This window comes from Palaemon carinicauda, chromosome 22 (genome assembly GCF_036898095.1).
Source record: "Palaemon carinicauda isolate YSFRI2023 chromosome 22, ASM3689809v2, whole genome shotgun sequence".
In the NCBI taxonomy this organism is placed as follows: Eukaryota; Metazoa; Arthropoda; class Malacostraca; order Decapoda; family Palaemonidae; genus Palaemon; species Palaemon carinicauda.
In genome coordinates, this window is record NC_090746.1 from 68,687,345 (window position 1) to 68,703,628 (window position 16,284).

At 42.7% G+C, this 16,284-nt stretch overlaps 1 protein-coding gene across 1 annotated transcript in view; it reads left to right on the forward strand.

Annotated features, from left to right (window-relative positions):
* The window catches only part of LOC137616526 (uncharacterized), a 75,918-nt gene extending 64,298 nt beyond the window's left edge, over positions 1-11,620 (forward strand). Inside the window, exon 4 of the mRNA XM_068346364.1 lies at positions 11,095-11,620. Coding sequence (XP_068202465.1) covers positions 11,095-11,322 — 228 coding nt within the window. The 3' untranslated portion in view covers positions 11,323-11,620. The remainder of the gene's footprint in view (positions 1-11,094) is intronic.
* The last annotated feature ends 4,664 nt before the right edge of the window (positions 11,621-16,284 follow it).

Genomic DNA, 16,284 nt, shown 5'->3' on the forward strand with positions numbered 1-16,284 from the left:
CTCGTAAAGGTTAAGACCTTTTTAGATAGTACCTAAGAGCTCTAACTGGGCAAAGTACTCTCTCCAGTTCATTCCCCACCAAGTTGGACAGGCTTGGGATCTCGAACGACTTAGGCCAAGGACGTGAAGGAAGCTCGTTTAGCAAAAACCGAGCTGCAAGGAACATGTAGCCGTTTCAGATGTGAAAACAATGATCATGCTGAAGGTGTGGATCTCACTTACTCTTTTAGCTGTTGTCAAGCACACGAGGAAAAGAGTTTTTAATGTGAGGTCCTAAAAAGAGGCTGATTGGAGAGGTTCAAATCTTGATGACATAAGGAACCTTAGGACCACGTCTAGATTCCAGCCTGGAGTGGACAACCGACGTTCCTTTGAGGTCTCAAAAGACCTAGGGAGGTCCTGTAGATCTTTGTTGGTGGAAAGATCCAAGCCTCTGTGGCGGAAAACCGCTGCCAACATACTTCTGTAACCCTTGATCGTAGGAGCTGAAAGGGATCTTACTTTCCTTAGATATAACAGGAAGTCAGCAATCTGGGTTACAGTGGTACTGGTTGAGGAAACTGCATTGGTCTTGTACCAGCTACGGAAGACTTCCCCTTGAGACTGATAGATTCTGAGAGTGGATGTTCTCCTTGCTTTGGCAATCGCTCTGGCTGCCTCCTTCGAAAAGCCCTTAGCTCTTGAGAGTCTTTCGAAAGTCTGAAGGCAGTCAGACGAAGAGCGTGGAGGTTTGGGTGTACCTTCTTTACGTGAGGTAGACGTAGAAGGTTCACTCCTAGAGGAAGAGTCCTGGGAATGTCGACCAGCCATTGCAGTACCTCTAAGAACCATTCTCTCGCGGGCCAGAGCGGAGCCAACCAACGTCAGCCGTGTCCCTTTGCGAGAGGAGAACTTCTGAAGTACCCTGTTGACAATCTTGAACGGCGGGAATGCATACAGGTCGAGATGGAACCAATCCAGCAGAAAAGCATCCACGTGAACTGCTGCTGGGTCTGGAATCGGAGAACAATACAACAGGAGTCTCTAGGTTATCGAGGTAGCGAACAGATCTATGGTTGGCTGACCCCACAGGGCCCAAAGTCTGCTGCAAACATTCTTGTGAAGGGTCCACTCTGTGGGGATGACCTGACCCTTCCGGCTGAGGTGATCTGCCATGACATTCATACCGCCCTGAATGAACCTCGTTACCAGCGTGAGCTTTCGATCTTTAGACCAGATGAGGAGGTCCCTTGCGATCTAGAACAACTTCACGAAAGAGTCCCTCCCTGCTTGAAGATGTAAGCCAGGGCTGTGGTGTTGTCAGAGTCCACCTCCACCACTTTGTTAAGCTGGAGGGACTTGAAGTTTATCAAGGCCAGAAGAACCGCCAACAACTCCTTGCAATTGATGTGAAGTGTCCTTTGTTCCTGATTCCATGTTCCCGAGCATTCCTGTCCGTCCAAAGTCGCACCCCAGCCCGTGTCTGATGCGTCCGAGAGGAGAAGGCGGTCGGGTTTCTGAACAGCCAAAGATAGACTTCCTTGAGAAGAAAGCTGTTCTTACACCACGCGAGAGAAGACCTCCTCTCTTCGGAAACAGGAACTGAGACCGTCTCTAGCGTCATGTCCTTTATCCAGTGAGCAGCTAGATGATACTGAAGGGGGGGAGGTGGAGTCTCCCTAACACGATGAACAGGGCCAGCGATGAAAGTGTCCCTGTTAGACTCATCCACTACCTGACTGAGCATCGGTTCCTTCTCAGCATGCTCTGGATGCATTCTAGGGCTTGGAAGATCCTTGGGGCCGACGGAAAAGCCCGAAAAGCTCGACTCTGAAGATCCATACCCAGGGAGACAATGGTCTGGGATGGGACGAGCTGAGACTCCTCAAAATTGACCAGGAGGCCCAGTTCCTTGGTCAGATCCATAGTCCATCTGAGAATCTCCAGACAGCGACGACTTGTGGGAGCTCTTAAAAGCCAGTCGTCTGACGGAGCCGGACACAAGATCATGGTACTGCTGCACAGTCTGTGAACTGTCAACCATGGGGAAGCGAGGAAGTACAGTGACAACCCGAAGCTGTCTAGACTGTCTGGGTCGTACAGACAACTCCTTATCGGGTTGCTGAGGTTGCCGCACTGCGTCACAACAAGTCACTTCTGCTGGTTGTTGAACGTCTTCCCAGTGACACACTGACTCCGTAAACAAAAAAATCCTCTAACAAGGACTAAGCTTGGACTGCATGTCTTGCAACACAGCTCAAGGTCTATGGGAGCAGGTGTGGTAACAGACGGGGTTAGCGACTGAAGTGGAACCATTACCTTCCCTGGGAGCATGTTATGCTTAAAGAAAAGTCCATAGGAGGCTCCGCAGCTAAAGGCTCCTCTCCAAATGACAGAGTCCTCAAGGGAATATCATAAGGAGGGAGAAAAGCACTTTCTCATCTACAGGGACCATATCCGAGAAAAGCTAAGTTCTCTCAGTGAGGGTTTCACTGGTGCAAAAGCAGCAGACTAGAAGGCAACGTTATGAAACTGCTTGACAGTCTAGTGAGTTGGCAACAACCAAAGATGTGTGACTGAGAAGCATGCGGTAAGGTATGCAGAGCATGTTGTATGCAGAGCATGCTGTATGCAGAGCATGCTGTATGCAGAGCATGCTGTATGTAGAGCATGCTGTAAGATAAGCAGAGCGTGTTGCATGGCGTGTAACATTTCTCAGAAATTCCATGACCAGTGCTAGAGTGAGTAATATCGCATTACCGTCCATTGAAAGTGCACGTGCCGAGGGAATTGATTTAGACTGTTTTGTTGATGAATTTGATAGCCAGCATGATAATCGTAGAATTAAGCTACACTAAATGTACTATAATCTACTTCACCTCAGGAAAGGGAAACTCGCCCTGTTGGCAACACTGCATACTTCATGCATGCTTGCATGGGGTTTAATATCAACATAATATTACCTTACATTCATAACTCATGATTCATTTGTTTAGAAGATATTTTTGCCATATTTTGCGATTTGTTAAAAATATATTGCAAGGAATACATATATATTTTTATATAAGGAATACAAATAACCTCCATTATCATAATGTTTGTGTAGGCATACATGTATATGATTACAAATGCAAGTTATGAAAGTAATGAGGTGTTATTATTGTCATTGTTATTCCCAAGTTGAATGGGAAGAAGCTCAAGTTGAGGAAAAAAATGGCAGATGCATGCGTTGAGGTGGCTGACTCATAGCATGAGGTTGCTGCCTCAAGAGTTGCGCTTGCTGTAAGGGTTGCGGATGCGCAGTAGCAGGTTCCTGAGGAACGAGTTAAGGTTCCTGAGGTGTGAGCTGCGAGAGTTGAGGTAGCGGCTGCGCTTGAGACTCTTGCCTTGAGGAGGGTTTAGGTCGCTGCAGCGAGTGCTGAGGTGGCTGCCTCATTGATGGAAGAGGTTGTCGTACCTCAAGAGATTGTTGCCTCGCTGGTGGAACCGCAAGCGGAAGCGGAGGAAGTAAGGCATAAGACTCCTGCTCCCATTGCTGAGGTTGCCTTAAGGAAGGTTAAGGTTGCTGCACAACGCTGGTAACTGGCAACTCAGAACGCGGTAAGGTAGCCTGAGGAACCTCAACTTCGTACGCCTGGCAGACTGGACTGCGGTGAGGCGGAGCTCTCGCAGGAGGAGGCGGAGGTTGCTGCACACCGCTGGTAACTGGCAACTCAGAACGCGGTAAGGTAGCCTGAGGAACCTCAACTTCGTACGCCTGGCAGACTGGACTGCGGAGAGGCGGAGCGTTCGCAGGAGGAGGTGTAACCTTCTCAGCCTGAAACTCACGCATTAAGACCGCAAGCTGCGACTGCATGGACTGCAGCAAAGTCGTCTTGGGATCAACAGACGATAAGGTCTGTTGAGGCAAAGCCTTAATAGAAGATGAGGTCTGTTGAGGCATCGCCTTACCTCTCTTAGGAGGTGTGCAGTCACCTGATGACTGAGGAGAGTCAGAGCTAACCCAATGACTGCATCCGGGTTGTTGAACTCTAACTTCGTACGTCTGGCATAGGTCTGGACTTTACGTTTAAGAGGTCTTGAGACCTGAGACCAGCGTTTTCTCCCCGAAATTTCTTCTGCAGACGAGCAAAATAAGGGCTCAATCGTCTGCGGGTGGGAGTGACGGTCTCTGTAAGACACGCCCGCAACCACCGAGGATACTTCTGTGCGCCGATCAAGGCCTGCCGAACCCTTTTGCCCTTCGACATTGCTTCTCCCCTGGGCTTGGGAGCTTGCAAGAGGTCCCGGACTGGGAGGACGACTGGCACGCACAGAAGTACCCTCACGCACAACACTGACACACTTTGCGCTAATCACTTATCACTTTTGATTTTCTGTTTGCACTTATTTCACTGAACTCGAAACTTTAAGTGGTTTGTACCTGAAACACGCAATTCTATCCTTTCTCAAAAGTTAGTACAGTAATTGCGAAAACAGAATTACAATGTAACAGAAAAATCTAATGAAAGATAAATAATTCAGTGGCTGGAAAGAGACTAAACACTAGATCAAATAAACTACGTTTAAAATCTCTCACCGCATAAAGCTTGAGAACAAGAAAAAACTCTAGAAACGTTTACCTTCTTCCCCTAAAGAGACTAGGGAGAAGAGCAAAAACGATAACAACGTTACTCGCTTGAACGAAACGTTTATCCTCCTCTTTCTCCCTCCGTCTCTATCTCTCTCTCTCTCTCTCTCTCTCTTGACTTAGAACCTGAGAGAAGAGCCCAATCATATATATCGTTAAAACATATTATTGTTAAAGGAAAATATTTCCCAAAATGAAAAGTTCCTTTATTAGAATTAAAACCATTAAGTTAAGAAAGAATGAACAAAACGCTAGACACGGTTACTCTTACTGCAACGTGACACCGTGAAAATTCTTTCTCTATCGTAACGATAGAGCGCAAGTTGAACGTTCTGAACGTCAACAACTGCAGAGACAAAACAAAACGTTAGTTCAACTTTGAAAACAGTACGAGAGTATCAAAGAAATTCTTTCAAAAACATTAAAATAGCATAATATGTTAACAGGTAAAACCGAAATGACGGGCTCAATGTTAAAAAACTTCGGTACCAAGAAAAGACCGCCTACTATTAGGAAAGGTCGAATATAAACAAATATAAAAATTAATTTTAATAAGTTTATAATAAAAGGAAGTTAATCGAAGAGGCCTATAAAAGGCGGAGAGATATAAAATAAATCTATAACTTTTGTTAAGCAAAATTAAGAAAGAGAGTCTATACTCTCTTAGACACCAACACTTCCGTCTAAGGGAAGGGTCGGCCATTTAAAGGTGAAAGAGAGTTCATACTCTCTTCGTCACCATAATTAATCAAATTAATTCCAAAAGTTAGCTAAGCTAATAATAAAGCTTCCTGAATAGCGAAAGCTGAAATCTTAGAGCAATACTTCACCAAAAACCGTGAACAAGACTCCAAAATTATAAGCGTATCCATGAACGTCTTGCCGGAAGCACGACAGAGGAAAAATTGAAGTGGTGTCAACAAGAAGTACTGCAGTACCTGGCCACAGGTGGCGCTTGTGAGTACACCCCCCTCTTGTATAGCGATCGCTGGCGTATCCCTTCCGTAGAATTCTGTCGGGCAACGGAGTTGACAGCTACATGATTATCGGGTAAGTTTAATATTGAAAATCTCTTTTTTCCTGATGAAGATATAGAAATGAATGTTCTTATGATGGGAGCGAACTATAATTCCTCCCACTCCTTCTTTGCCTCATCTTTCCTTCATTACTCAAGGGAAAGGAAGGACGTCTGAGAAAGAATAATTAACGCTGTTAAGACAGAAAGTCCTCATTGGGATATAGTCACTTCTGTTGATTCCCCTGAAAACCTCTTGTGGTGTGCTGATGCACCCCCCCCCCCCCTTGAGTTCCCAATATTGTGCTTGAAACCTCTCATTTTATTAAGATCACAAGCTTAATCCATCACTTAAGAGGTTTGGATGATACTCCCTTAGCACAGACTGCTAATAGACTATGCGGCATCGACAATATCTTCCCACTGTCTGAGCCCCAGACTTAGGTTTGACATGGCTTTTTCCAACCTAACGAAGAACACTTGAGCTTTTAAAATCCCAAGTCTCCATTACAGAAAACTCGGTAAACTCTTTAAAAGCGAGTAGATTATTGAAACCTATGACTTTACCTCTGCTGTGCCAGAGACATTTTTATGTTAACTGTGGTGCTTTTCAGAGCCCTCTTCCCATTACTCCAGATGTGGCCAATTTGGTACCTTCAGTTCCGGCCGAAAGACTGCCAAACTTACCAGCCACAATTTCAGGTCCTGAACTGGTAAATATGGAGGTAGCTGCCATGGCAGCCATTCAGACCTGTTCGCTTCGCCGTTTCGAGGAACCTCAAGGAGGAGACCGTTCAAGGAACTCTCAAAATCTGACACTAAGGTCATAGAGTTCATCCTCCACCAGAATATTTTCCTATGGGGAAATTGTGTTCTGAAGAGGCGCGACGCTGTTTAAGCAAAATGTTGTAGACTGCTGTCTCGTAGAGATGCTACAGTCCTTAGGAACTCTGACCTTATCAACTCTCCTCTCTTTCTGTCCTCAGACATGACTAAAACGATCAAGAAGTTAGAGAGACTGTGGCAGAGCCCCGTAGTCAATAGAGCAGCGGCACCGAGGTTCCTTGGAAACAGACAAAGGAACTCAACTTGCTGTCTTAACTTAAAAGGCAACTCCCTCAACAGAGATGTCGTCTCCCTACCATGGACGGACAACAGCCTGAGATGCAGAATCCTAGGATTAATTTTCGTTGGAGAGGTCATCCCTCCTGTCAAAGAGAACGAGGCGGCAGAAGTTCACGCCAGGGACTGCTTGTCCCCCAGCTTACCACTAGTGGGGAGATGCCTACAATGCACTTGGCAAAGGCGGCAGGACTTGGTCGACCCTTGGACTGTAGAACTTCTTCTTTCAGGGTATTAGATCCCCTTCATAGACTGTCCACCTCCTCTGACCAGGAATCGGATCCAACTATATTATATGAAAGGATTGTCAAAAGACCTACTCCTAGCAGAGGAAGTATCCAAGTTGCTAAGCAAAGAAGCAGTAGAGGAAGTCTTTGTTGACTCTCCAGGCTTCCTAAGCAATCTATTCCTGGTAGAGAAGCTGATGGGAGGTTGGAGACTCCATCCTCCATTCTCCAGGACATCAGGAAGAACAACTACCTTCTGACCATAGACTTGAAAGATGCTTACTTTCAGGTCCCCATCCATCCTGCCTAGAGGAAGTACATAAGGTTCCCCTTTCGAGACAAACTGTTCCAGTTGAGGGTGCTGTACTTTGGCCTGCCTACAGCTTCCCAGGTCTTCACCAAAGTCTGTGCTTGGGTCAGAGGGCTGTAAAGAACAAGTGATCCCAAGCTTCAGACCATCCTGCAACCCTGCTGCGAGTACCTTAAAAGGTGATATCGGACCTCAAGTGGTGGCTGAAGAAGGAGAACCTATCGGCGGGAACACCCCTCTAGGATCCTTCCCTGCAGTTCATGCTGTTCACAGATGCATCTCACCAGGGATGAGGCAACCATATGGGAAAGGAACAGGTCTTGGGCCTATGGTCAGGGGAAGCTAAGAGCTTACACATGAGGTAACTGGAAAAGAAAGCGGCACAAGAAAGCATTTTTCCACTTTGGAAGGACTCAGACAAGTCACTTCGTGGTATTGATGAGTGATAACTCCACAGTAGTGACCTACATCTTTAAACACGAAGGCATAGCCTCTCTTCTGCTATGCAACCTAGCAGTAGAGATTCTCAAATGGACACAGTACGAGGCAATCTCTCTTCTCTTGGCGAGGTTTATCCCCGGGAACAGAAACATCATTGCAGACCATCTGAGCTGTTGAGGGACGAGAGTTGGTTCAGAATGGTCTGTGCTTCCTCTAGTGACGAAGATACTTGTGACTTTGGTGGGTACCCCATCTCTAGACACGTTTGTCACCCACCGGAATCACAAACTCCAGTTGTATTACTCTCCCATTCCAGACCAAGCTGCAGTGATGAAAGACCCGTTTCAACACCCTTAGAATGGTTTAGACTTCTACCTCTACCCAATTTTCTGACTGAGTCGTCAGACACTGAACAAAATCAAAACATCCAAGGTTAGTTAGAGTAACACTAGTGGCCCCAAAGTTGCCAGCAGAAGAGGGGTATTCAGACCTGCTGGAACATCTCATGGAAACACTTGTTGACTGAATGCCCCACTTTTAGCACTTTTAAAGATAGATATCTGTTTTAGGCTTGAGGTTAAGATGGCCGGTTCATCCTTCCCAAGATTCTTAGACATGATGTATTGTACTATGCTAGTGTTATTTTTAGATATATTTCAGAAGCTGGTCTTCTGAAAGCTATTTAACTTTTATAATGACATCTTTACTTTTATTGTTTTAAATTGAATTTCTTTTTATCTTTTATTTGTAACTGATAATATGGGCAGCAATGATCTTAGATATCAGAATGCCAGAAACCTCCAAATCAGCCAGTCATTCAATCTTTAGCCCCTGATAAGCACTTCTTATGTCCTCTTCCTCATGATAGTTTGTGCCTGCCACCACTCTTTCAGGGTCCCCTCTTGGTTAGGTTAGGTATGGGGGAATAGGTAAGCTGATGTCAGCATTCGCCCTCACCTGTTGTTGAGGAAGGGGAAGCATCGTATCTTTGAATAAGCTGACAGCACAGGGCCTAGCCTTGAGGAAATAATGTCCATTGTTGGGTAATTGCTACAGTCTGGACCTCTGCCCCTTTTATTTCTCAGACTTAGTGTGTTCTTGAACCCATCTTTATACTGGCGTTGTCTTTCGGCCATCTTCCTGGGGCACTTCACTAGAGATCCCCTTGGTGATTTGAAGGATTGCTAGTCAGTGTTCAGAGGTCCCCCGATTCATCCTGTTTCTGTGAAACAGGAGGCATGGGGCAATTTTCCTGATGCTTAGTGAGTTGATGGAGGGCTGGGGACTGTACCTGAGCTACATGGTCCTATTAGGTGTGAGGTCAGTAAACTTCTGAACTTCAATGTTGTGGAAATACAAGCAGCATTCTAACTCCACATATCTAAGAAGGTTTAAGGATGACTAGGTAGTATTGTTACAGTGACACCACCTTAGTAGCCCATGTCTCGTTCCCTCCACCCTTTGCAAGTTGACAAAGCAGATGCATATCTGGGTGGTGTACTAACACCGTAGAACTGTCAGCCAGGTAGATCCCTAATAAGACGTATGTATTGTACTAGCAGACAAATCCAGTCACCAAGGAAAAGCTGTAAGCTCGGAATAGTCCTTATATCCTAGCATATCAGAAATCACTGGAAACTGTCATGTTTGTCACACAGCTAACTAGAAGCTCCTGGTGTTTTGTTCACCCGTCTGAGAGCCATGGTCAGTGTTTGAGGCTCTTCCAACACCCATGGGATCTCCTGGACATCTGTTGTCCACCAATCAACTTGTTTATCAGCTGATCAACCTATGTTGACCAAGCCACACTCCAATATGACCCTTGTTGCTGCCAAATGGTTACTTGCAGAATGATTCCTAATCTGTCAGCCCAACTAGAAAACTACCAGAGAAAGTGAGTCATCTGCTTAGAGCACCTCGCCGGCTGTTTGCTTCTGGAAGGACCTAACTTCTCTTACTAGTGTGTCAGCATCTCTTACTTAGCACTGGCAGAACCCGAAAGGTGTTACAACAGTCTTTTTTTAAGTTCGGGAAACTTTTTAGGGTATATGCTTCAATCTTTTAGGGAGCAAAAGTATCAGCCTAATGTAGAGCTCATGAAGTCAGGTATTATCACTACTAAGACTCCAAAAATATGCAGTTGGACAGATGGAGTATAGATCTGCCAACTACCTTTAGTCTTACTAAATAATAAGTATATAGTACTTACAATGAGTGCCAAAGCTTCTTTGGCCTTGTAGTGGCTACTCATATAGTTATGTAGCCACCCTAGTTCCCTTATGGGACAGGATGCATCATTTTTCTGGTAACAGGTTCTCTTTAAATCTGGAAGAAGAGTAGAAGGACTAGCTTTTCTGTTTCTTCTTTTTTTCCCCATACCTGGGGAGTACATTTTTATACTGTTACACGCTGGAACTGACATTGATGCTGGTAAGCTACTTCTCTGAGCACCATTCTTATTAGACCAGATCTGTAAGATGTAGTTCTCCCTTATCCTCCCTTTTGAAGTGGGAGGATGGTGGTATGAATACCTATTTTTCAGCCATCTTGCACCTGGTATTTCATTCCAGACTGCATCTCCGTCAGGGGCGAAAGGTTCTTTCATCAACCAAGTACCAGGTATCAAGCAAATACTGACCGTGCCCTTTGCATCTTTCTGGTGGGCTGATAGGTGGTTGCAGTAGTCATCTCTTTAACTCCCGTACGGGAGACTGACATTTCCAGGGAAGAAAGAGGACCAATCAATTCGGTTCTAAGGGACGAAAGGTTTTTACTGTCTAAGATTAGGAATAAATAACAAATTTTAAAAGTACTTTCTATTTTTCCTAACTATACAAACCTGAGTTTCACCTCAACCATGCCTCACAGTCCTGAGTTTAAGGTCTAAAGTGAAGTCTTTGACAGGCGTATGGGCGGGGCTATTCACCCTCCCTCGCTGCCTGTAGTTAACTACCTCATTAACAATTTCAATGGCCTTCCCAACTCCGCTAAAGACATTCCCCCCTTTTTTTTAAAGGACTCTGCTTTGTATAGCTTAGAAAATACAAATTACTTTAAAAATGTTATACAGTATTGTCTTATTTACTTCACATGTAATATTTTCATGCAAGGCCACTCTCCGTGCTTGAGCCATTAGGTTTTAGCATTCTTCTTTTCAACTTGGTGTTGCAGGTTTGCATCTAATGATAATTGTAAAAATAATGGCCAAAAACAAATTATGGATATCTCAGATTTGTCTGTCTGTGCAGTTTTTCAGGTAGTGTCAGCAAGCAAGGCATTTTAAAAGTTATAGTCTCTATAGGATTAGATTTTGATAATGATTAGAATCTACTTGGTACAGAATTAACAACCTTCAAATTTTTTTCACCAGCAAGCAATGAAGGTAGACCTTCCTCTCAGGACACCTTTGGAAGTCGATGAGCCTAACTTTACAACTGCTGATCTTTCCTTTAAGAGTTCACCAACTGCACTATCAGAGAGTTTGCAGCATCTTCAACCTTGCATCCAACGTCTCAGCAATCTTGCCGATGCTGTCAGCACTCTTCAGATGATTCATGATGATCCTGCGGAGATGATCTGCTCATCAAAGACGCTGTGATTAGTTTAAAGAGGATCTTTATTGCCTCAGCTGATGCCCTTGTGAAAGATTTATTCAAAGAATATGTGTATAATGTATCGGACATATATCATGAGAAAATGGGGTATATATTATGTGAACTTGAGAATTCCTCTCTTGATATACTGTATTGCATTTTAACTTTTTGTAATTTCTTTAATAACATTCCAAACTGATGAACCTTAATGGCAGAAAAAAGTAATGTTCCTGTCACAATCAGTGTTTATGTATACATCTTTAACGCTGAAGGATTTATTTAAAAAACTCTGTCTATCTCCAACCAGTTTTTCTCAAACCTTTACAATATTTTTTTTAAATGTTTTGATGTGTATAATGTAATACTTTATAAACAGGGTTTTATTTTTTGTCTTTTAATGTGTTTATTTATTTTTTGTGATTAATGTGATTAACAAAGGTATGTCCAACTATATTTTGTTAGATTATCTTTTGACTTGAATGAACTAGATTACCAACTTGTATTACTTTTGGTACAGCAGTACAAATTTGTTTTGATTCAAGGACATTAGTCAGTACTTCAACAAAGATATTCTTCAGAAAGGAGAATAGTATCCATCAAACCAGGAATGTTGAACCAATTGTCTTTGTGTCCTGGCATTTGGCTCTACAATAACACCATCCAGGCACAGGTATAGGGTGTGTGCATCTTGGAAATACCAAATAGCTTGATAAAGTTTTGCGTGTGAAACATAATACTCGAGTAATGATACTGTCCCTGCACAGTATACGGTTCACTATAGACATTACCTGTACAGTATTGAATGGTCATGCAGTTCCCTTTCGGCCCCTAACTGGACCTAATTTTAGCCTTCTACCTTACCTCTGTTCCTGTTCATTTCTACTTTAACTTCATAGTGCAACTGTGAAGTTTCCCACAGGTGCACCTTTGCCACAAATGGCCTCCAGGCCTCCAGGCAAAGAAGTTATGCATGAGTGACTGCACACGGGCATGCGCATGCGAGCAAGTGATCTTATTGTCAACAAGGAATATACAGCATCTTGCAATTGGAACTTTGTTCTAATAAATCATTAGTGTTGATGGAAATCGGGTTATGCATTACCCTTCTACCTTCCCGTAACCAGACATGGGTGGTCAGGCCTACCTGCAAGTAGACTGCCTTTATCCCGGGCAGTTGTTATTATTATTATTATTATTATTATTATTATTATTGTTATTATTATTATTATTATTACTTGCTAAACTACAACCCTAATTAGAAAAGCAGGATGCTATAAGCCCAAGGGTTCCAACAGGGAAAATAACCCAATGAGGAAAGGAAATAAGGAAATTAATAAACTACAGGAGAAGTAATTGACAACAAAATAAAACATTTTAAGAACAGTAACATTAAAATAAATCTTTCATATTCAATTTAAGAAACTAAAAAAAACAAGAGAAAGAGAAATAAGATAGAAAAGTGTGGTCGAGTGTACCCTCAAACAAGAGAACTCTATCCCCAGATAGTGAAAGACCATGGTACAGAGGCTATGGCACTAACCAAGACTAGAGAACAGTGGTTTGATTTTGGAGTGTAATCCTGGAAGAGCTGCTGACCATAGCTAAAAGTCTCTTCTACCATTACTAAGAAGAAAGTAGCCAATGATCAATTAAGAGTGCAGTAGTTAACCTCTTGAGTGAAGAAGAATTGTTTGGTAATCGCAGTGTTGTCAGGTGTATAAAGACAGGAGAATATGGACACAATAGACCAGGCTATTCGTTGTATGTGTAGGCAAAAGGATAATGAGCCGTAACCAGAGAGAGATCCAAAGTAGTTCCCTCCTAACTTTCTGATTGGTCTTAGTTTTTAAAAGAATACTCAGACCGAATACTTTAATAAGCGAATGTGTTTCCGGTAAGGGAACATTAAAAATTTATGCCAATTTTGTCGATTGGAAACGAAGAAATACAAACGTTTTTGTTGTTCATAGGAAGGTGTCTTGATTGCGAACGTTGATCAACGTTCTCCAATTGAGCTCCGGACGACTTGTAATTCGGGCTACGCCCATATGTTTGTCCGCCTCCCTGGTCTATGTTACTGGTTCGTAGCAATGGATTGAAGATATGTGTCTGGGTACCTTTTGGAAGGAATTGTATGCTATCAGTCGTTATCGACCGGTCTCTTTCCCTACAGCGATCTCTAAGGCGATTCGCTGTGATAACATCTTCCTCTAGGGAGTATGGACTGTCCTGGTTTACTTATCTGTAAGCATACTCGATCAACTCCCACTTTATTGGAGGCAGTTAGAGGACAGGATTCTTCCCCCCCCCTCCATAGCAGATGCTTACAACTGGTTTCCTACAATTGGTTGCTTGTAACTGACTGCTGGTCTTTACATTAACTTCAGATGTTACTTGTTAAGCAATCTCTCGGCCCCTCAGGAGTAACCGAGGAGAATTGAATTTCTCTTGAGTCAAGGTCTCCTGTTCCACTCAATGGAACTTGCTAACCCTTAGGGGGGAACAACAGTCACAATTATTGGAATTTGTTGACTCCTACTGGGTAATTGGTTGACCTCTCCATTTTCCAATGATCAGAGAGGAAACATTTTCCTCATGGGTTAGTTGCTAGTACAACAGCCTATTAAGAAGGAATGCCTCCTCCTGTAGAAGTGTATAACACTACCCATCAGGCTGCTGCGGGAAACAGGTCGTACGAAAATAGTCTGACCCATCCTAGTGTTCTTGGCCCATTACTTTTCATACTATATACACATCACATATGGTTTGGTCAGGAAAACAAGCTTGTTGCATATGCAGATGAAGCTACTCTGCATCAATTCCATCTCCTGAATGAAGACCTGGTGTTGCTGAATCCCTTAATAGAGTTCTAGCTAAAATTAGTGCATGGTGCAAATTATGGGGTATGGTCTGGTAATTGCTTGGACCTCGTATACGACTCCCCTGGCGTTATAACTAGTAAGGTTGGTTTTCCAGTTGGGACATCTGATCTTGCCTTGATTTCATTAGTAGTGAAGACTGAGCAGCCTGTCCCTGATGTATCATACTCTTGTTAAATTTATATGAAATCCCAAGCAGACTGGAATGGGATTTTGCATGATCTTTTGTGCTTGAATTGGTCAAAATTATATAGTAGTGTTGATCCTTTTGTCCCTTTGAATGAGAATCTAGTCAACATAATGATAGGCATATCCTTTCTTGTGTGCTGAGGTACCGAGTGAAGGACAAACCGTGGTTCAATGATGATTGTAGACGTGCTTATTTGGAGAAGCAGGAGGCCTATCATCTTTGGAAGGGTAACAGATCAGGTTAGATCTGGAATGACTATATTCAGCTTTGAGCTTTTGCTCAGAGAGTTTATGCCTCAACTGAAAAGGATTACAATTTAACCATAAAAGAAACCCTTTCTGGTACAACTCAGGAACAGAAATGGTGGTCTATCCTTAAATCTGCACTCTTTGGTGTAGATGCAACAGTCACTCACTGTCCAAAGGAAAAGGCAACCATTTTGGCTGCTGTTTTTGACAATAAACAGAGTAATGAAATACTTGAACTTCCTCATTCCTGTTTTCCTGAGGCTAAACTAACTAGTTTAGCTTTTAGATCTTGTGAAATTAAAGCTCTGTTGATGGATCTTGATGCTTATGTAGGTGTAGACCCAAATGGTATTTTTCCTTTGTTTTTTATGAAGACTGCAGATTTCTTAGCTCCAAAGTTATCTGTTATTTTGCGTAAGTTAGTAAGAAGAGGAGCTTTTAGCACTTGTTGGAGAATTTGTAATGTTACTCCTCTATGTAAATGTGTTTGTGGTAGCTCAAGTCCAACTGATTACCGCCCAATTTCCATAACTCCCATATTATCTAAAGTTTTTGAACGTCTTCTGGCAAAACGTCTTAATAGGTTTGCTGAAGGTTATCATCTATTCCCTAGTTTGCAATTTGGTTTTTGTAAAGGCATTGGAGCATGTGATGCCCTTCTTACAATCTACAATGCTGTACAGAAATCCCTTGATTGTGGTCAGGAAGTTTGTGTGATTGGCCTTGATTTTAGTGCTACCTTTGACCGTGTTAATCATGAGGCCCTTGTTTTCAAACTCCAACATTTGGGAGTGGGTGGGTCATTTCTTAGCATTATTATTGATATTTTAAGTAATAGATCTCAAAGAGTTGTTGTTGATGGGCACCATAGTGAGTATAGGAATGTGATATCTGGTGTTCCATAGGGTAGTGCTCTTGGCCCATTACTTTTCATACTATATACACATGACATGTATAGAAAACAAGCTTGTTGCATATGCAGATGATGCTACTTTCTTTGCATCAATTCCATCCCCCTGAATGTAGATCTGAGATTGGTGAATCTCTTAGTAGAGATCTAGCTAAAATTAGTGCATGGTGCAAATTATGGGGTATGAAGTTGAATCCTAACAAAACTCAAATTATGATTGTAATTAGGTCAAGGACAGTGGCTCCTCAACATCCAGATCTTAGTATTGATAATGTTTCTTTAAATTTGTATGACACTTTTAAAATTTTAGGTGTGATTCTCAACAGCAAATTTACTTTTGAGAAACACATTGGGTCTGTGTCTTCTTCAATTACACAAAAAATTGGCTTGTTGAGAAAGTCTTACAAGATTTTCGGTGATCAATCTATTCTGAAGAAGTATTTTAATTCTTTCATTCTACTTTGTTTTGAGTATTGTTCTCCTGTCTGGTCTTCAGCTGCTGATTCTCATCTTAATTTGTTGGACAGAAACTTACGGTTTATTAAATTTCTTATTCCTGATCTAGATAGTAATCTTTGGCACCGTCATTCAATTCGTTCATTATGCACGTTACATAAGATTTTTCATAACTCTGACCATCCTTTACATTCAGATATCCTGGGCAATTCTATCCTGTTCGTAATACCAGGGAGGCAGTTAATTCTAATAGCCAGGCCTTCTCCATCATGAGGCTCAATACT